Source organism: Schistocerca cancellata, chromosome 6 (assembly GCF_023864275.1).
Source record: "Schistocerca cancellata isolate TAMUIC-IGC-003103 chromosome 6, iqSchCanc2.1, whole genome shotgun sequence".
Classification (NCBI taxonomy): Eukaryota; Metazoa; Arthropoda; class Insecta; order Orthoptera; family Acrididae; genus Schistocerca; species Schistocerca cancellata.
In genome coordinates this window covers 262,008,463-262,030,126 of record NC_064631.1, presented here as the reverse complement: position 1 = coordinate 262,030,126, position 21,664 = coordinate 262,008,463, and the positions used below count along the sequence as shown (strand labels likewise).

At 42.6% G+C, this 21,664-nt stretch overlaps 1 protein-coding gene across 1 annotated transcript in view; it reads right to left on the bottom strand.

Annotated features, from left to right (window-relative positions):
- Positions 1–1,118: 1,118 nt before the first annotated feature.
- The window catches only part of LOC126191434 (39S ribosomal protein L15, mitochondrial), a 50,401-nt gene continuing 29,855 nt past the window's right edge, over positions 1,119–21,664 (bottom strand). Inside the window, exons 4-5 of the mRNA XM_049932310.1 lie at positions 14,677–14,836; positions 1,119–1,519 (exon numbers count right to left, since the gene is read on the bottom strand). Coding sequence (XP_049788267.1) covers positions 1,218–1,519; positions 14,677–14,836 — 462 coding nt within the window. The 3' untranslated portion in view covers positions 1,119–1,217. The remainder of the gene's footprint in view (positions 1,520–14,676; positions 14,837–21,664) is intronic.

Genomic DNA, 21,664 nt, shown 5'->3' with positions numbered 1-21,664 from the left:
ACTGCAACACTAAGGTGAAATGTGACACCAATGGGTTATGGCAGCAGACAATTGATGAGAGTACCTTTGCTAACAGCGTGACATCGCATGCAGTGCCTTTCTTGGGGTGGTGACTGTATCAGTTCAAGCCTAGATAATTGGAAATCTACAGCCTGGTCAGGTGTGTCCCAATGTCAGCATCTGGTAAGAGCTGATGGTAGGGAAGAGTGTGGTGCAGACCCCATGAAGCCATTGTGCCAAGTTGTCAACAAGGCACTGTGTGAGCTGGTGGTCACTCCATAATGGTGAGAGATGATGTGTTTACATGGAATGCAAGGGGTCCTTGGTCTAATTGAACTGATCATTGACTGGAAGTGGTTACGTTCAGCTACTTTGAGACCATTTGCAGCCATTCACGGACTTCCTGTAACCGAAAATGTCAGCGGGCAACAATTGTCTGCCATTAATTTGAAGAAGATTCTGGACAATTTGAGTGAATGATATGGCCACCCAGATTGCCAGACGTGAATCCCATCGAACATTTATGAGATATAATTGATAAGTCAGTTTGTGCACTAAAACCTGCACTGGCAACACTTTTGCAATTATGGCTGGCTAGTCCATGCCACATCAAGTTGCTGCACTATGGCAGGCAAAAGGAGTTCCAACTTGATATTAGGAGGTATCCCACAACTTTTGCAACCTCATACCCCATGTAAACTCTCATATCTCCGACTTACTGATGATGACCATGTGTGTCAGGAAGGAATATGTAGAGGTTGTGTAAGCTACTGCATTTATTTCTCAAATTGGTCACAATGGAAACTGAATGAAAGGTATGTCATTATTCCCACAAACACATTAAAGGCTGCAGCTATTTTTAATAGGTGTGCAAATGACCATCCCAGTTTTGCCAACTTGTTTGGCGCCATCATATATGCACAGTGTGTCCCTGTGCACATAGCCCAGTTAGTGTAAAGCAACTGATAAGAGTTTCAGTCAATTTTCCGCATCTGTGACAGCACAGCTAACTTTTGTAAATACTAGAGTATCCTGTCGATAGAAAGAATGAGGCATATATAGTAATGAGAGTGCAGAGCTACAACAGTAATGTTGGCTCAGAGCAGAATACACTGTGATAAGGTAGCATGGGACACAATAGTAGTTATATTTTATTACAATAATAGTTTCATCAATTATTTACACAGTGACATCCCACATAATATGAAATTAACTAACTATGATTTATAGAATTCCTTCAGCTGTTCATCTGTTGGTTTCAAAATTACTTTATCTGGGAGGTTCACTACCCATCCTGGCTCTAACCCAAAGAATATCTGCCGAGGATCTTTTCGCATACAGAACATTGAATACAATGGGTCATTTTCAATTTCTGGAAGCTTGTAACCATATTTTTGTGCCAGCACAAATCTTTCCCATGAAACTTTTTCTGGATCTGCCAAGTAACCCCTCTTAGCTGGGTCAGTATAATATTCAATTGCATCAGCAGGTGGCAACATCCTTCGTGGTATAGGTTCGCCTGTAAATACAAAAAACAAACAATATTGTATAATGTACTTACTATTATAATTGTTTACATATGGAAAATTTATTTGAGGGAATTGCACATCTGACACCATGTCCCTGGCCTGATGACAAAACTTCCATCACTAAATCTGTGGCAGCCAGTGTGTTAAATGATGAGAGAAAATGGTTGTCCAGTACTTATGTTTGGTAGGCCAAATTCCCAGTGTTACTGATAGAAACATTTATAACAGAAAACAGTATCTTACTTTTAGAGCTTGTACGTTCTTTTTCCAGGAAGGAAAGAATGGGAAGTGGAGTGGTCACTTAACCCAATGCTGAGAGGGACTTACCCTGTCTCAGTGACTACCCATTCCTTCCTAATTTCCCCAACCTGAAAAAGAAAGTTCTCAACGCCTAATTTTTCTATCAGCAGTGTCTTTGTTTTATATTTTCTCTATAAATGAGTTTATTTTAAGATTGTAACAAGAGTTGGCATAAAGTTTATGATGGTTCAGGCTTTTACTGCTGCAAATACTACTCATAAGCTCCCATCAACATTTTAAACTTGATGCTATTGCTTACTCCCAGGTAGATTCCTAAAAAGTACAGCCTCATATGGTCCTTTCACTCAGTGGAGACTTTACACCTGTTGCACTAGAATCTTACCATGATGAGCTGCTGTGTCCAAATGCTCCACTGCAAATTAATCTAAATATGAGGAGATTTATGGTTTCTAAAAATCAATGTTCTAGTCCACACTGAAGTATTTAAGCTTAACTTGTGTTTGTTCTTACATCAAATATACGTCAGTTACAGCAGCACTGCTTGCCAATGGTAAAGCCCTCTGAATGTACTATACTGATTAATTACTGCCAATCGTGATTCATAGTCCTACGAATAGCTCTAGCTCTGTGCTCCAATTAAAATTCCATTGTGACCGACATTTTAATGAGGCAAGTGGTGCGGACCGAGCATCTGTTTCTCAGGATCCAGGTCTTCGCTGTGTTGTCTGCTGTGCTGCCACAAGCCTTGTTAGGTGATGTGGCCTGCATGTTTCAGGAGGGGGCAGGTGAAGCAGGATGCTTGGGTGGAGAGCACCAAATACAGTGATTTTCGCATATTCTATTGTGTCACTATAAAAATATTTTTATGCAAATAAGGCAAAACTATATCTACTCCAAGATGTTAGTACTATGGTAAACGTTTTACTTTCTGTACAAACATACTGAAAAAGAACAATGCTATATTCGCAACTTTTATTGAGCAATCAACAAAACTATTTGGTTAAAAACTCCGATTTTTTGCATCTTATAGTCGAACACTATAGCCTGGCTTTAGCTGTCAACTATTATGATGTTTTGAAATTAAGAAAACTACAGCAGTTAATTCCGGGAGCTTGTAGTGAAAAATGTGATCACTTGATTCCTTACATTCACAGAATTTTAGGTCATATTTTACAACACACAAATGGCAGCTATCATACCAAAATTGTTTTTAAGAGAGGAAAGAAAGCCATATCTCATTACAATGTGGAATAAATATAATGATTCCCAATTCAGAATCAATTGGACATGCTTTCCAGTTTCAATATTTGCCTCACAACCAAGGAAAATCTCAGAAAAATGGGACTTTAACAGTTTTAATACTATGTATGCATGTTATGTATGTAGTCACAGTGTGTCAACTTTGTGTCAAGCCGATGATGTCCCTACGTGGTATGCTGATTTCATTTATTCTATAGTTTATTCTAACAAGATTAAATGAAATGAAATTGTTTGTGTGAAGCATTAGCATAAGACTAAAGCACTGGACTGGTAATGAAAGGGTTGCATGTTCTAATACACATTCAAACTTTCTTAAGCTAATTTGTTATTTTTGTCTAAAGAATATATGATGTCATAGTAATGCTAGCACACAATTTATGGCTATCACTAGTTAATATTCATCAAAATTTATATAAATGGTTATCCTATGAAATATATTTGCATATTGCAAATGTGATTGAACCACAGCTACATGATTTACTAATAACATACGAGAATTTGTGCAAAATGGTGACTCTGAACCAGATTTCCTGACTGTTTCAAGTGGTCGCCTTAACCACACCGGCTATCTCAGCATGCTCCCATATGGAGGCATATGAAGGGTTTGCATTTGTTCTAGAACTGTGCTTTGATAGCCAGTGTGGTTAAGACAACCACTTATTATAAGGAGGGAATCCAGGTTTGAGTCCTGGTCTAGCACAAATTTTCATATGTTAATAGTCTAGTGTATAGCTGTTGTATAATGTATTCAAAATATGCAAATACATTTCATAATTTAATATAGCTGTCGATCTCCAGTATTGTCTGTTTCCTTGGACATGTAGGCATGTCTGAAGGTTTCATCAAACTATACAAACACTACACTACTGTAAATCATTATTCTTTGGTTTTAGTTGTTCAATGTATTTCACTGCAATGGAGATTTGCCTCAGTGCATACGAATCATTCTGTAGCTGATATCAAAGTAAAATATATTTAATTTTAGAGCAAAATCATCAACTTAGCAGGGTACCCTAGGCACATAGTCTTTGGGACTAATTGTTAATAGGAATTTAATGTGACATATTTCTGCTGTTAAAATATATGAGCTGCATAAAATTGCCAAAAATTTCACAACAAAGAGGCTGATAGAATAATCACAGAAAAGGAAGAGAAACAGCATTTTGTTTAAGAGTCAGTTGGATGCAGAATATTACAGGCACAGATATAAGGGTATGGTTATGTGATTGGTTTTTGCAGTAAGATTCTGCTAGGAAGAGATCCTTTAAAAAAGAAAAGAAAAAAAAGAAACCTGTCGCTACGAATCCAGCTTTGCTCTACATTCAAAACCTATATTGGTTTATAGCAGTTCTACTGTGTAGTGTGGCAATGCACACTATGTGAGCCATGTATTTACAAGGTCAGGGCACTGCACTGAAGCGGCAGGCTCGTGAATACTGCAATAATGTTAGGGAATCCTCCAAATAAGAGAAAGATAATGGTGGGACCCCTGCTACCTCTCACTAAATTGACAAGACAGAACTGCAGATCCATTAAAAGGCTACAAAATACTGTTGTGAGAATAGCAAGGGAAAAGTATGCAGCAGAAGAAAGTGAAGTAGGATCAAGTCATTTAAGCACTCTAGGAAATACGAGAGAGAATTTGAGAACCGTGTGATGAATTTCAATTATCATCAGGGTGACACAGTTTGATGTCACATTTAAAATTGCTATTCATGAAAGGAAGGCTGTCTTAGAAGAAATGGAACTTTTTGGCGACAACAAATTGTCGCCAAGTAATGTAATGCATGGCTTAAGTTTCAAATTTAAAACAAAAGGAAGAAAGGTCATAATGGAGAAAGGTGATACTGTAGCACAGCAGTGTTGATTTATGAGGAAAATATCAAAAAGGAAACTTTGAAGATTTTGTTTGGCTTGACAAAACTTGGGTAAATGCAAACCATTCAGTGAGTATATGTTGCACACATGATTCAGTAATGGCACCATGCCATAGCCCATCAGTAAAGGTAGAAGACTGATATTTCACCATGCACATACATCAGGGGTATGTTGTTGTTTAGACTGAAGAAAACCTCTCAGTTCCACAAGGAAACGAAGAGACATTTCAGCAGTTGTTTAAAGAGTGCCGTCTGAAAAACTCGAGCAAGTCTTCAGTAATAGTGATGGACAAAGCTTTGTATTATTCAACTATTCTAAATAAGCATGACTTTATTATTCTAAATAAGCATGACTTTATCAAGTGACTACAATCAAAAAAACACTGCCATACCAGGCAACTACAGAAATAGAAAGTTATTGGATATCATGGCTCAGAATAAACCATGTTTAGATCTATATGTGATGGATGAACTTGAAAAAATTAAGGCCAATTAGTTTTCAGGCTCACCACACCTCTGCCACTTCCGTTCCATTGAACTCCTACAGGCTCAATTTAAGGTCATGTGACAAGCAACAAAAAAGTTGGCCCTATGTTAGCAGAAGAAGAAAGAGTGGCGAAGTACGCTATAAAACAAACTTTGTCATCATATTGGCATAATACTGTACTACACATGAAGGAAGTAAATAATGGAAGCATGGAAGAATGAATGTGTAAGGAAAAATAACATTGAACAACTTACTTCATTAATTTATGAAAGCAAATTCTAGTGACCACACAGACTATAGTGGAAGTCGTTCAAATATAAGTGGAATTTATCTTTTAGTGATATAGCATATTACCAATTTTACATAACATCTATACAAACAACTAGCCTACAAATGCTGAGACGAGACAGTTTACATAGGCCAATGGTACTGTCATGGTCACCCAAGGTATATCGTTTGAGGAAATGGAATGGAAACTGATGCAGACACTCTAATACTGAGCTGTCTACAACAGAGTTAAATTTCCTCAAACGAAATCCCTGTCACTCAGGGGCTTCCTCCCACTTCAGAAACAAATATGCAATTGGAAGCAATTTCAAGAGTTGAACCATGATAACTTGTCAAAGTATTTGGTAACCAACTTGACAGGACTCAGACATTTTGGAAGCATTGTCACAAACAGTTAATGGAAAAGTATGTGTGAGAAATAATATCATCCAAAGACTTATCAGCACAAAATAGGGAGCTCAACCTAAATTTCTGATAACACTAAGTTTCCCTGCAACAGAGTATGCAACACCTTTCTGGTATAACCCTGCACATTCTAAATTTGTTGACATGGCCATTAATGAGAGAGTGTATAGTGGGTGGCAGCCTAAAACCAATGCTAGGCCAACAAAGTTGCCCCATTGTCAGCATAGCTCCACTGACAATCAGAAGGCAAGATGCAACTGAGTCCAAAAGGAGGGGGCAGCCTGATGATCACGGGCACCCAATATATGGCTACCAAATACAAAATAGCCAACTGAACTCCCAGAAAAGTTTTGTGCAAATGACCAAATGTTTGATGAGCTGCCCAATTTATGGCAAGAAAATTTATTGGTTGGTTCGAGAAGGGACCAAACTACACAATCATCAGTCCCTCCGACATTAGATTAACTAAAACCAATAAAATCACACATTTAAAGAGGGAACTACAATATCCATAAAATCATAAACTATTGACAGCGAAGGAAGGAAGGAAGGAAAGGACAGAAGAAGAGGTGAGGGAAAGAAAGTGACTAATGACAGGGGCATGAACGAAGAAGCACAGGAGACAAGAGAGATGCTCAAGACATAACAGACCCCATAAGGAAAGGAGTGGGAAGGCAGAGGGCCGGGGCAAACCACCAAGCACAAGAGACAAGAGAGATGCTCAAGACATAACAGACCCCATAAGGAAAGGAGTGGGAAGGCAGAGGGCCGGGGCAAACCACCAAGCCCAGTTGAAGCCAATATAGTCGGGGCGAAGGGGGGAGCAAGAGGACTTGCCATCCCCTCCACTCACCGATAAGATGGAAGGTCCCTCCCTTAAAAAAAAAAACAATAAAAACCCCCATCACGAATAAAACGTGCCATTGAGGCACTGTCAGTCAACACCAGGGGTAGCAAGTCTGGAAAGCTAGAAGTCCCACAGGGTGGCTAAGTTGGGGCGGTCCAATAAGATATGAGCCACAGTCAACATCGATCCACAACGACACAGAGGGGGGTCCTCACGACAGAGGAGATACCGTGAGTAAACCCAGTATGGCGGATGAATAGCTGGCACAGGACAACATAGGCCTTACGAGAGGCCCAGGAGGAGGAGCCATGGAGTTGTAGAAACCGTAATTGCCCTGAGTTTGTTTGGTGAAGAAAGTGTGTGCCATTCTGCATCCCAAAGGCCAAAAACCTGACGACGTAATGCCGAGTGAAGGACTATTTCCGGAATGCCAATAGCAAGCGAGGGCCTGGTAGTAGGTAACTTAGCCAGTCATCGGCAAGTTCATTGCCAAGAATCCCAACATGGCCTGGGGTCCAAATGAAAACCACTGAGCATCCACATTGAGCGAGGAGAGAATGGGAGTCCTGGATAGCGATGACCAACGGATGGCGAGTGAAGCACTGGCTGATAGTGTGCAAACCGCTCAATGAGTCACTACAGATAGTGAAGGATAGACCTGAGCAGGAGCAGATATGGTCCAGTGGACTCAAGATGGCTACCAATTCTGCAGTAAAAACACTGCAGCCATCAGGCAAGGAACAAAGTTCTGTGCGTTGCGCATAGGTGTAAGCAAAAACAGTGCGGCAAGAAACCATGGAGCCATCAGTATTAATCACTTCTGAACCCTGGAATGAACTGAGGAGACAGTAGAAAAAAGGAAGGGTGATATCTATGTCTGGATAAAGAAGACCATAATTAGGGTGCTTTGGGGTGCAGCGAAAGCAGAGCACATAAGGTATCAGCTGTTGTTGGCGCAAAACTCACAGTGGTGGAATTCCTGCCTCTGTGAGAAGGCTTAGTACAGGGCTAGTCCAGAAGGCACCGGTCGCAAGTCAGACCCCACAGTATCTGCAGCATTGAAGATGACGCAGAACCATAGACAGGACTTCCATAGCCTAAATGAGACTGGACCATCGCTTGATACAACTGCAGGAGAACAGAGTGGTCTGCACCCCAGGCGGTATTGCACAGACACCTAAGAACATTGAGATGGGACCAGCACGTCCTCTTCAGCTGGCGAAGATGAGGGAACCATGTCAACCAGGCATCAGAGACCGGACCCAAGAAGTGGTGGGTGTCCACGACTTCAAGGGGCTGGCCATCGAGGAACAGTTCCAGATGGGGATGGACGGTATGGCAACGGCAGAAAAGCATGGCACGTCTTGGCCACTGAAAACTGAAAGCCATGGGGGAGATTGCGTTCTGCAGTGCCCCTTACAGAGGAAGTGAGGTGGATACAAAAATCGTCATCATACAAAGAGGGGGCCCACTGTCGGCCCAACAGCTGTCACCAGACCATTAATGGCTATGAGAAAGAGAGGGACACTCAACACGGAACCCTGTGGAATCCCAATTTCTTGCTGATGGGGAGTGCTATGGGAGCAGCCAACTTGGAGCTGAAAAGAGCGACAAGAAAGGAAGTTACGGATAAAAATGGGTAGAGCGCCATGAAGGCCCCATTCGTGAAGGGTGGTGAGGATGTGGTGGCGCCACATGGGGTCATAGGCTTTATGCAGATCAAAGAAGACTGCAAGGTGGTGTTGCGATGGGCAAAAGGTGACTGGATAGCAGACTCCAGGTGCACCAAGTTATCCACAGTTGAGCGGCTACAGCGAAGACCACTTTGAGTTGATGACAAAAGGTCGCGGGATTCAAGGATCCAAAACAGCCGCTGACACACCAGGCATTCAAGGAGGTTGCAGAGGGTGTTGGTAAGGCTAAATGGATGCTAGCTATCCAACTGAAGAGATGGCATCCCTGGCTTGAACACCGGAACAACAATGCTTTCATGCCACTGGGTAGGCAAGACTCCCTCACTCCACAGATGCTTGAAGAGGGTCAGTATATGATGGTGGCGAACCACCGATAAGTGTTGGAGCATTTGGTTATGTATCCAATCAGGTCCAGGGAGCGTGTCAGGACAAAGGCAGTCATTCTGAGCACTCTTTCAGGAGAAGGAACGTGGGTGGATACTGAGCCACTGCCGAAGCTTGAGCAAAGTGTTGAGAGAAATTTTCTGTTACAAAATCCGGATTGGTAAGGACAACACCATGCACAGAAATTCATGCAACCCCGGGGGGAGGACCGTGGCCAAAAATGCACCTGAGTTTCGCCCAGACTTGTGAAGAGGGGGTGTGTGGTCCTATGGCAGCTGCGTATCATTTCCAGCAAATCCATTTCTGAAATCTGATTAGGTAGTAGGCCCGGGCGCAGAGTCATTTAAAGACCAGATAGAGAGCAGTATAAGGGTGCCACTTTAAGTGTTGAAGAGCATGGAGGCGGTCTTTTATGGCTGCAGCAATTTCCTGAGTCCACCAAGGGACCATCATCCGATGTGGGGAACCTGAGGAAGAAGGGATTGCTGAACAGCTGCTGTAAGAATGGCAGCAGTCAAAGACTGAGTAGATTCATCAACACTGTCATGTGGCAATACAGGGGGGATGGGAGCAGAGGAGAAGGAATCCCAATCAGCCTTAGAGATGGCCCACCAGAGAGGATGACAGAGCAAGACACACTGAAGGCAGGTCAAAACAACTGGATAATGGTCGCTGTCACGTAAATCATCGTGGATTCCCCACTGAATGGAGGGAAGAAGTACGGGACTACAGATGGAGAGGTCATTGGTAGAGAAAGTGCTGTGTGCCACACTAAAGTGTGCGGGAACACCTGTGTTTAGTAAACAGAGGTCAAGCCCTGCCAGAACAGCTTCAACTGTCTTGCTGTACGACTACCCCAAAGAGGGTTGTGAGCATTTAAGTCCCCTAATAACAGGAAGGGAGAAGGGAGTTGTTGAAGAAGGGTGGTGAGGGCCTGGGATATGGGCAGCCTGTCAGGTGGGAGGTAGAGATTACAGATTGTGAGTGGCCAGATGGACCCTGACAGCAATGGCTTCCAGAGTGGAATGGAGGGGAACCCATTTACTAACCATGTCCTTGCGGATCAAGGTGCAAACACCACCAGAAGGCCGTAAGGGGCCAATTCGGTTCCGACAAAACGTGGAACCCACAAAGTGCGGGTGAGTAAGAATTGACAAAATGGGTCTCCCGGAGCGCAATACAAGCGGCAGAGTAGAAGGAAAGATGGGGCTGCAATTCTGGAAGGTGATGCAAACACCCATTACAGTTCCACTGAAGGATTCTCAAGCCGGAGTCCAAATGGGAAATGAATGGACCAGAGTCAGTCATGCCACCGAGTCACCATCTGTCACCGATAAGGATGGGGTAATATCCATATAGGTGGGGTCAGACACTATTGGTTCATTGACTGGAGGAGGAGAAGGCTGCACCTCAGGGGGTACCGGAGGGGCCTTGCTCTTGTTCTTGTGTTTCTGCTTCTTCTCTTGGGGAGGAAGAGAAGGGCAGACTTCAGCAAGGGCGGGCACAGAATTACACCGGACAATCTTAGTGCCCACCGGCTGCGGATCACACTGCCGATGTGGAGTCGTAGATCGCCATTCAGGGGGTTGTCAGGAAGAGGAGTCCTGGGAGGGAGCTCCAGTACTGGCAGCCGCCAAAGGAGGGGAGCACTTCTCCAGTTGGGGAGGTGGAGCAGCACCCGAAGGGATGGGTATGGGTACTGATGGGGAGGGGGAGTGGGAGTGGGAGGAGGAGGCTGAAGGCATGGGGTGAATGGGGTGGGGCTGGGAGAGGGAATGGACGTAATGAAATAAAAAAGTAGAAGACATAGACATGGGATGGAGCCGGTCATACTTTTGACGAGCCTCAGTGTAGGTGAGCCGATCTAAGGTTTTGTATGCTAGAATCCTTCTTTCTTTCACAAACACCGGGCATACAGGCGAGCGTTGAGAATGCTGTCCATGACAATTTACACACACTGGTGGGGGAGCACAGGCACTCCCCCATGGGGGGGAGGGCAACCACGGTCACCACAGAGGCGATCAGTGGTGTAGCAGGAAGATGTGTGTCCAAAACATCTCATTGGTGGTGGAATATAAGGTTTTACATCACACTGATACACCATTACCTTGACTTTCTCTGGGAGGACATCCCCCCTCGAAGGCCAGGACCCGTCGCGGTGCGATTGTTTGGAGGGCCTCGTTGCATACGGCGGATAAAATGAACCCCTCGCTCCAGGTTAGCACGGAGCTCCTCTTCAGTTTGGAGAAGAATATATAAGTGGAAAATAATGCCCTGTACCAAGTTAAAAGATTTGTGGGGTGTGACAGAGACTGGGATGTCACCGAGACAGTCAAAAGCATGCAGGTCATCAGATTGGGCAGCAGAAGATGTCTTTATGAGCAAAGCACCGGACTGCATTTTACTCATCGATTCCACTTCACCATACTTATCTTCAATCGTCTCCATGAAAAACAAAGGCTTGGTCATGGAAAAACTTCCGCCATCTGTCGTGGTACAAACCAGGTACCGAGGGAAAGGTTTCAACACAAGCCGGTGAGCTTGACCCTCCTCCCAGGGAGTGGCCAGGGAGGGTAAGGCCGAAGGATCAGAAGAAGGAGTGTCATGTCTTCTATCACTCTTAGAGATGGCCACAGAATGGCCAGGATAGTGAAGCTTTTTGCACTTCATGCACAAGGCGTCCACCCTTGTACCACCCACTCCGATCAGGGGCTCACCCCGTGGGCACCACCCAGCCACAGCAAGAGCTGTCTGGCACGGTGGCCATTGTCGGGAGTTCTGGTGCCCCAAAGTGATGAGCATCTAATCTTTGGCATACACGAGGCGTTAACAGCTTGGATACTAGCAGTGTGATCCCTGTGGTTTCAGGGGGCTCAGCTGAATGGGTACTCAACAGCCCCACCACACGGACTGGCTACCATGCTGTGGCCAGGGTGCAAAGGGAAGGGGGAGGGGAGGGGAGGGGAGGGGGAGAGGAACCTGCACCATGGAAGTTAGGTAGGGAGTTCGTCCCCAAATGGCTCACACTGAATGGAAAATTTTGGGAATGCAGGTCAAACCCCAAGGGGACCAAAAAAAGGAGATGGAAACAGCAAACTAAACAATAGCACAGACCAAAACAAAAAGCCAGGAGGATAGCCAGGCCCACATGAAGTGCACTAAGAGGGAAAAGAGGGGGCAGGGACAAAGGAGTAAGGATAGGGAGGGAGAGGAACAGGGATGGTAATGCAGCCTGGAAAGGAAGGAAGACTGCAACAGCTCATGGGCCCGTGCCCGCCACACACATACCCACACAAGCACTATGGGCCCGCTGGGGGGGGGGGGGGGGGGGGGGGGGGAAGAAAATTTATTGCAAAACTGCTAATCAGAGGCTAATAAAGCCTAAAGAACAGCTGGCTGTTGGGAATCTTCTACGTTTCTGACTTTGGTGGGTTCTTAACCGCTTAAGAACTAGGGGCACATGGTGTAATATCAAACAGAGAAGGGAGACATAAAGAGACTCCTGTAAATGTGTGCAACAGAAGATCAACATCGTCTAATGATATCCCCAAAAATAGGCAAAACTTGCACGCTCATCAGAGCAAATGATAAAGCCATCCATTTGGCCGATTACTGGAAATATGCTCTAGTTGGTGACCAGGACACTGAAAGTAAGTAGATAAGCAAAAAATGCCTGAACCCGAAAACACACTAACAAGCTCCTGACCTACCACTGAAAACTGCTCACTATAAAAATATCCACTGCCCAGGGCACAGCTCTCCACTCCCACTTGTCTGCATAACCCCATCCCTTCCAGAGCTTTTTGTGCTACCACTGCAAAACTACATATTCATGAGTGTACTTTTATTACTATGTGTTACCTGATCAGCTAGATATTCAAGGTAAGCATCTCAGCGTGCTGATCATTTCAGTGTCTCTCACTACATATCTTTGGGTGAGGAATAAACAGAACATAAGTAAAAGTTAATCTAAGTAATGTGCAATTTGCTTAATATCTAAATTACACAACTTACCCTTATGTACGATTAATGTTTACAAAGTCATTGAATTGTTACAATTTTTTTAATGTAACAAAGTCATCATTTTTAATTGGCCTCACTCATTAGCACCATAGCCTAAATTAACTATGCAATCACTACTTATGTTAATTACTGATAAATCTAATTACCAATAACCTCAGTGATATTCTGTATTAAGACTACTTACTCTGGTGTTTCAAAAGTCATATATTCTGATAGTGCCGAAGTATGCTTACATCTGTGCTGCATACTTTTACATGTATGACATTGTGTCATAAATGCTGTCCAACAACGGTCTGCATTCATGCAAAAATTGGATTAATAAAGATCGATTCATGCATCAATTTTGAACTAATAATGGTGCTGCAACCCCAATATATGTGGTACTTGTGTTGCATACATATTGTGGGTAGCATTCTTGGTTATCAGCTGACTTACTGCTGGTGTGCCTGTCATGTTCCATTACACAGTATAAATATAAAAAGTTAAAAATAATACAAAATTCAAGTAAATGGCTTGTAGCATGCAGAGTTTTGGAATACAGGTGAGATCTTAAATCTTGTTGCAGTTGTCACACTGATACAGAGAAATATGATTTGCCTTTTGCAGGCTCATCCTTTACCGACTGCACTATCCGAGTATGACTTGTATCCTCCCTCATAGTATCTCATCTCTTACTTTTTGAACTTCAGGAAGTGGTTGTTTTCAGAAAGAATCTTTCACTCTGCAGCAGAGCCTGTGTTGTTTTGGAACTTTCTTTCAGAGTAAAACTGAGTGCCAGACTAGTATTCTAACAATAACGTTTGGAAAGGTGGTGAGCCTTACTGGTGCAAGTAAAGCTGTAAGGGCTGCTCATGAGTCTTACATGGACAGTGCAGTTAATAAGAGCATTGCCCAAGGATGGCAATGTTCTGGGTTTGAATTACAAATCCGGTGCACTCTTTGAATCTGATAGGAAGTTTAAAAACAGCACACACATTGCTGCAGAGCTGTTGGAGTCTTAGTAGTATCTATATCTGGTACAAATCGGACCTATTGTCATGCTGCCTTTAGTTTCTCAAAATTCTGCTTTTGTATGAAAAATCTGAGTTGCCATCTATGGTGAATACAACTTACTGCACTATGAACGCAGAACTTCATTCTATGAAATCAGATACGTAGGTAATATCAGTGGCAACCTATTCCCACTTGGCAATCACTCCTTTCATTGCTATTTGTTTTGCATGACAGTGTGGGACTAACCTTCAAACCAGAAGTCAGCCTACAAGTTAATTTACAAGAGAAAATCAATGAAACAAAAGCAGGATGTGTAAATGTGTGATTCTGAGAGAGAAAAAGTATTGGAACCCTGGTTTTTTGTATTCTATTCATTGTTTCAAGGACATGTATAAAAAGTATCTTGAGTCTGCACTGTAAGTTAATTTGTTTGCTCTTGGCTTCACCCTATTCACTGATCATTTCCAGTGAGTGAAATACTGCCTTCAAAAGTTCAGTGTTTGAAGTCTTCGTTTTTTAACACTGTTACACAATGGGCTGCAACTTAATCAGTACAGACACTGTTAACCTTTGTGCACCCCCACTCACTACATCTATCACAACTTTAGAGAGATAGAGTCACAGATACCTTTCATAAAGAACTTTTCTGGGTTTATTGCTGCCCACAAACTGTGTGTATCATAAAACGCTGTTGTGATCACACCTCCATTTCTTTCAATAGCTGCAATCACAGGTTCTGTTGTCCATTGAACTTCTATGTTTACTTTAGCTTTAAATATATCTGCTCCCTGAAAATATACAAATTAAAAACAAATTACTTTTTAAGCTCACAAAAAATAGCTTTATTATTAATGTGCTAAATACTAAATCTAAGTTTTACAATTTAAATTTATCACCTGATCACAACTAATCGCACAATAGACCTACTTACAAATTACTCTGAAAATCAAAAACACTAACACAAATACAGATAATGACATAGGAAAAAAATCATAGAAAACTTAACTCTGAATGGATGAACAAGATTTGAACCATCACCCTTCTACATACGAGTTCTACATTTATAAAAATAATGAGACAATTAACTCCATTGAAATGCTTAAAGCAAGCATTATAAAATCTTGAGCACACCAGAGAATACATTACAGAGTCTCCTTAGTAATTATAGTCATAAGCAATTGATAAGCTAGCTGCTGTAGTGGAGAGAGACCACACAATGTCACAGTGAAAGGAATGGTTTGATATGTCACATATTTGGGATGTCAAACCTTTTACTGCCTTTTGGCAAGATAGTCAAGTGCAGATTGTGAAAAGCCCTTCAAATCAACATATCTAACCATGAGTGCCTGATACACAGAATACTCCAGTTTCAGTTGTACTATCACTGGGATTCTTATATGCTAGCATGTACACTTCAATTTGTGGAAAACATCCACCACCACCACCACCACCACCACCACCACCACCACCAGAGAGCCACATGAATCAACTGTCATGAGCAGTAAGATGCTGATGATGTAGCCACTGTCAAGGATTCTAATAGCAGACAAATGTGCTACAGAAAAAAATAACTCATCAATTTCATATAGGACAACAACTATCTGTGAGTAGCATCACCACACAGAAACATATTCCCCCATACATGAGATACATTTAAGTTCCCTCCTCCTGGCACAGTTCATAATTTCCATGCTGAGGGAAGCTCTAAAAAGTTTGCTGACTGTCTCTCTTATCGTTTTCATAATCAACTACTGCATAACACTATAAGCTAACTCCAAGAAGAGATCTATACGTAGCATATTTAGTTGCCACTGTCACATTTCTTTCACTTTATCACAACAAACTGTACTAAAATCATGCATATTAGAGTTTGTGGTGTAAGTTAGGAATTGCATGCTTGATGATGTTCATGTTTTCAGTTCTAAAATTGAGAAGTTTTAAGTTTTTCATGTTTGTTCAATCCACAGGGTTTATGAGATCGTGATACAGAACAGTAATGTTCCATGACATCACATTTGCTGTGCGTTGATTGGCTGCCAACTGGAAATCAAGCAGCCCCTCGTCAAGTTGATTTAAGTATTTGCAAAGCTAACAAGTTGCATTTGTTGGTTTTCATATTTATACTTATGTATTTTGAAAATATGCAGTTAATGTGATACACTGCATTAAAGGTCACTCCAAAATTTGTCATTTTTGGTATTGGATTTTCATTGCTTTTGTTGTTGAAGTACAGGATATTCTAGTTGCACTGCCAGACACCGAACTACGAGGCATGTTTTTTAAGTAAGTACCGTTTTGAAATTAAAAAAAACGACTTGCTAAGATATCTCAATTATTTCATTTTTACATGAAAGCCTGTACCTTAATCTACTTTTCTACATAATTTTTGTCAATATTGAGGCACTTGTCATAACATTGTACCAATTTTTGAATACCCTCCTCATAGAAGTCTGCCGCATGACTTGTTCACCATTGCATCACCTCAGTTTTGACTTCGTCATCATCTTGAAGACGCTGACTGCCCAGGTGTTTCTTCAGGTGCAGGAACAGATGGTAGTCACTGGGCGCAAGATTGAGGCTGTACAGAGGATGATCTAGAGTTTCCCATCGAAAAGATGTGATTAACGACCGAAGGACACCCACTCTGTTGTTCATCACGCACGTTTGTGTGACCATCTTTAAATGCTCTCACCCACTTTCTTACCATTCCATCACTCAATGTTTTCTCCCTAAACTGCACAGATCTCGCGATGAATATCGATCGCTTTTAGGCCTTTAGCACTAAGAAATCTTATAACAGCCCGTACTTCACAGTCGGCAGGACTCACAATTATCAGAGGCATCTTAAACACTCAGTACACAAGGTAAACAAGGAAGAATCAGACTGTAATGGCATCAGTGCATACACAACAGATGTAGGTACCCAGTGTGCATTCGCAGAACGCCAACTGCAGTGCTGCGGCTGTGGTGTGGCAAAACAGTACTTACTTAAAAAACACGCCTCGTACATGCATCAATCAAGAACTCATTGACACGTCTGTCAAAATCACAGCCAAAGTGAATAGAGAAGCTTTTGCGGACTGAGAAGCTCAGCAATCACATCCCATCACAACTTTTCGCTGTCTGCACACACTGGTAAGCAACACAGTGAGCAATGATGTGCTGTGCAATATTTGGTGTCCCGATTACCCTCAGACACTCAAAAAAATTCTGATGGTGTGCATGGATGATCTAAATGCATTAGCTCAGACAGTGGACAGGATCATCAACAAATATCCCGCAACAAACGTATCAACACTGACACCATGACAGAAGACTGTGCCTGTAGTGGCACTAGCACTGCTACAGTCACAATTAGTGGAACTTACCATATAAGTAGCCATATTACGAATTATGCACACCCATCAGCAACTGCACCACCAGTTGTCACGAAGTCGCAGCCTCTCTCCATCAGCACCAAGTATTTTCTGATATCACATGACGTTCAGCAGCAATGACATGTGAATGTACACCACTGTGCACGTGGAAACCATTGCAGCAATAACTACTTCTACCAGTAGTATATGCCGACTTTTTGTCATAGAACACAACACAAAGTTACAATACCTAGTGGAGATGGGGGCAGAAGCATCAGCCTAGGGCAACTTGTCTACCATGCCAGAGCTGCAATGACTTATCTGTTTGCTGCTAATGACTAAGATTAAAACATTCGGTTGGGTTACATTGTTGCTTAACCTCTGACAACAGTGTACATTTGAGAGGCAGTTCACAGTAGGTGATGCATCACACCCTATGACAGGAACCAATTTCTTATCCTTTTATGATTTGATACCTAACCTATTATTCCAGCAGCTGATCGATTCAATTACAAACCTGAATGCTCCAGAGAAGGCATGTTGTGTCACCCAGAAGATCGTACGTACTGTCGCAGGAAATATGCAGCACACAAGATTACTGAAAGGCTTTCTTGGAATCACGCAACAATCATCTACTCTCCACCATTTAAACACACAATGGTGCATCATGTTCTGACCATTCCAGCCCCATCATCTCACGCTAGCCCTAAACATTTGACGTCAAGAAGTTGAAAGTTGTGAAACAGGAATTCTGCAGCATACTGCCACACGTCATTTGCAGTTTTCTGTATAGCAGCTGGGTGGCTACAATCCACGTGGTACCTAAGAAGAAAAATGGATGGCATCCATGTGGCGATTATTGTCATCTGAATGCGAGGACCATCCTGGTTCGGTATCCATGCCACACATAGAAGAATTTTCTTCCAGTGTTCATAGTAAGACTATTTTCAACCATTGATCTTGTCCAGGCATACTGTTACATCCCTGTTGCTACAGAAAATATTCACAAAACAGCAGTGACAACATAGTTCAGCCTATTTGAGTTCTCTAGGATGCAACACAGCACAAAAATTCCAATATTTCATGGATGAGATCACTAGGGACTTAGACTTCTGTTGTGTCTATATAGATGACATACTGGAGATGCCTGCATCAGAAGAATACAATTTTCAGTGTCTGGCACAGGTATTTTATAGCTTACGCACAAAAGGCTTGGTAATTAATCCTTCAAAGTGTGCTTTCAAAGTCAGAGAGGTGCAATTTCTTGGTTACATGGGAGACGAGCATGGTATTCGACTGCCACAGGATAAGGTAGGAGCCATTAGCAAATACCCTCACCCTGTTACAATCAGATAGGTATGCTGTTTTCTAGGTGTCATAAATTTTTATCAAACATTCACATACAATCGTGCATTGATAACTGCCCTCCTGAATGAACTACTTAGAGGTGCTCCAAAGCCAAATACCAAGGTGTATTGGACAAGAGAGGTGGATGAAACTTTTCAAGCTGTGAAAGCAGTAACTGCAGAGGCTGCGCATTTGGCACAAGCTCCACTTGCGCTTATGGTTGATGCTTCATCTACCACTGTTGGTGCTGTACTGTAACAGCAGGTTGAGCATTTTCAGCAGCCTACTGTGTTCTTGTGTTGTCACCTTCACAGCAGTGTTGGACAACATATGATTGTGACCTATATGCCGCTGTCAAGTTCAGGCATTCATCAGAAGGTCGACTGTTCACTATTTATACTGATCACAAGCTGCTAACTTATGTTTTCACTACAAAACCGGGGAAAGCATTGTCGAGGCAGCTATGCCACCTAGATTACATTAGCCAATTCACTACCTGCATTGTCTATGTACAAGGGAAGTTGAATGTGTCAGCGGATGCTCTCTTGCATGTAGAAGTTGTGAATGCTACAGCAGGCATTATTGATCTTGATGCCTTCACACAGGCCAGTAACATAACGCGGAGTTATGTGATTTACTGAAACAACCGGGAGGACTGAAGCTGCACTGTGTCGTGATGCCTAAAGTAAATGTAAAATTATACCACCGTTAGGTGCATTTCTACCACCTAATCACCATTGCAAACGTGTGCACACCGATACTGTAGGCCTACTCACAGTCTTTAATGGCTTTAGTTATTGTCTCATGGTTGTGGATTGATTCACCAAGTGGCCTGAAGCATTCCCCGTCAAAGGCATCACAGCTGGAACCATAATACAAACATTATTTCATGGTAGGATTCCCCGAATCAGGGGTGACAACTTTAGGCTTACTTTTCCAAAGGATTCAAAAGCTATCTGAAGTATACGGCAGCAGAATTAGTATACGGGCAAACATTACATCTGACAGGAGAATTCATGCACAACATCAGACTTTGCCACCAGATTAATGGAGCACAGAAACCAACTTAGGTCAACGGCAGCCAGAAGTCAGTTTGGGAGACACTCATTTGTGTTCACAGCTCTTGATAACTGTACACCAATTTTCTCATGTAGTGATTCAGTATGCAAGTCATTCAACCACCATCCGATGGACCATATCTGGAGACAAGCAGAAGAAATTAGAATCAATGGTCTGCCTACTACCATTGCACTAGACCAACTCAACTCAAGGCTGCATTTTTTGATGCACTGCACACTGCAAACATCACAGGATCCACACAAGCAAAAGATGAGAATGCAATGCCAGAAAATATTCCAGGGCACCAGTCATCATGAGACACGATGGATGCCAGGCAACTCGATGAAGAAAACGAGGCCAAAGATTGGTACATTACATCCATTGGAATTGAAACCACTGACTCGACTACCATAATGCCAGGTTTCAAGAAAGCAGTGGTAATGCATGCTCAAAGATACACAAAGTTTATTCTACAATACCATTAGCACTATGGGGGGGATGTCATGTATTGCTCATTCTGCCCATTCAAGTGTACAGTGATGCATAAACATTCCAAGAAATTGCAGTCCCAATGTATTACCCTAGTTATTCTTTGACTTGAGAGTTCTAGATTATTCCATGCTTCTCATCACCCTGACTCTTGTCCTCTCATACTAGTAAGCTGTTCTGTACATGTTATATGTGGAAATAAGTTCTTGGTTCTATCTGTTAAGCTCATAGTGAACTGTATTACAAGAGTAATGTTGACAATTTTTGTTTCAGGGTATGCAATGATATGGTTATCACCACCCTTGCAGAATTTGAACTAAATATGCAGTGAGAGTAATGGACCACGGACATGCATTAGACACTTGAAAGACTGTCTGGCAATGACAATAGAGACAGTGATTGTTTATTGACATACTAAAATGAGTAGTAAAAATCATGCACGAGAGTGAATATTCCTACATTCACATTCATGCCATTTCTTCACTCTTAAATAAGACTAAGGTTTTCATGGCATAAAATACTAAATATAATGAAATTAAGCAATGGAAACTCCAGGTGGGAATACAACAATGTAGGAAAAGACAGACTGCTGCTTACCTTAAAGAGAGACATGTCAAGTTGCAGACAGGAACAATTACAAAACACTTACATAAAACTTTCAGCCAGAGCCTTCATTAGTAAAACACACACACACACACACACACACACACACACACACACAAAAGCAAGCACACCTCACGCACACACGACCAATAACTCCAGCATCTCATGCCACAATGTAACTATCACGTGAGAGGCAAGCAGAAATCTAGAGCAGGCAGGAAAGGGGAAGGGGTAGGGGCAGGGGCAGGGGCAGTAATGTGCAGGTGAGGAGGGACACAAACTCTGTCTGATGGAGTGTGCAGGCACTAGACTGCCAACAAGTGCGGCATCAGGAGGTTGTGGGGCAGGGAGGTGAGGGCGGGGGGGGGGGGGGGGGGGGGGGGAGGGAGAAGAGCTGGGAAAGACAGGCGGACAAGTTGGCAGAGGCACATAAAAAGGGTGGGAGATGAAAAAGGGGAGGAGATGATTGTCCTATCATCTCCTCCCCATTACTACCTGGGCTTGTATGATCCATCCTAGGTTTCAGGACAGGGATCATTATTGCTTCCCTCCAATGATCAGGGTATTGTCCCTCAGACAAGATTCTTTTAATAAGCACAAGGAGGTACTACTTCAACTCAATGCAATTTAGCAACAGGTCATAGTGCACTTTGGTTCTGGTGTTGTACTGCAAGCCATAGGTAGTGCATGCCCTAACTCCTCCACACAATACGAGCAGTTATATTCCTTCAATGACAGCTGGAGCTAAAGTCCAACTATGCC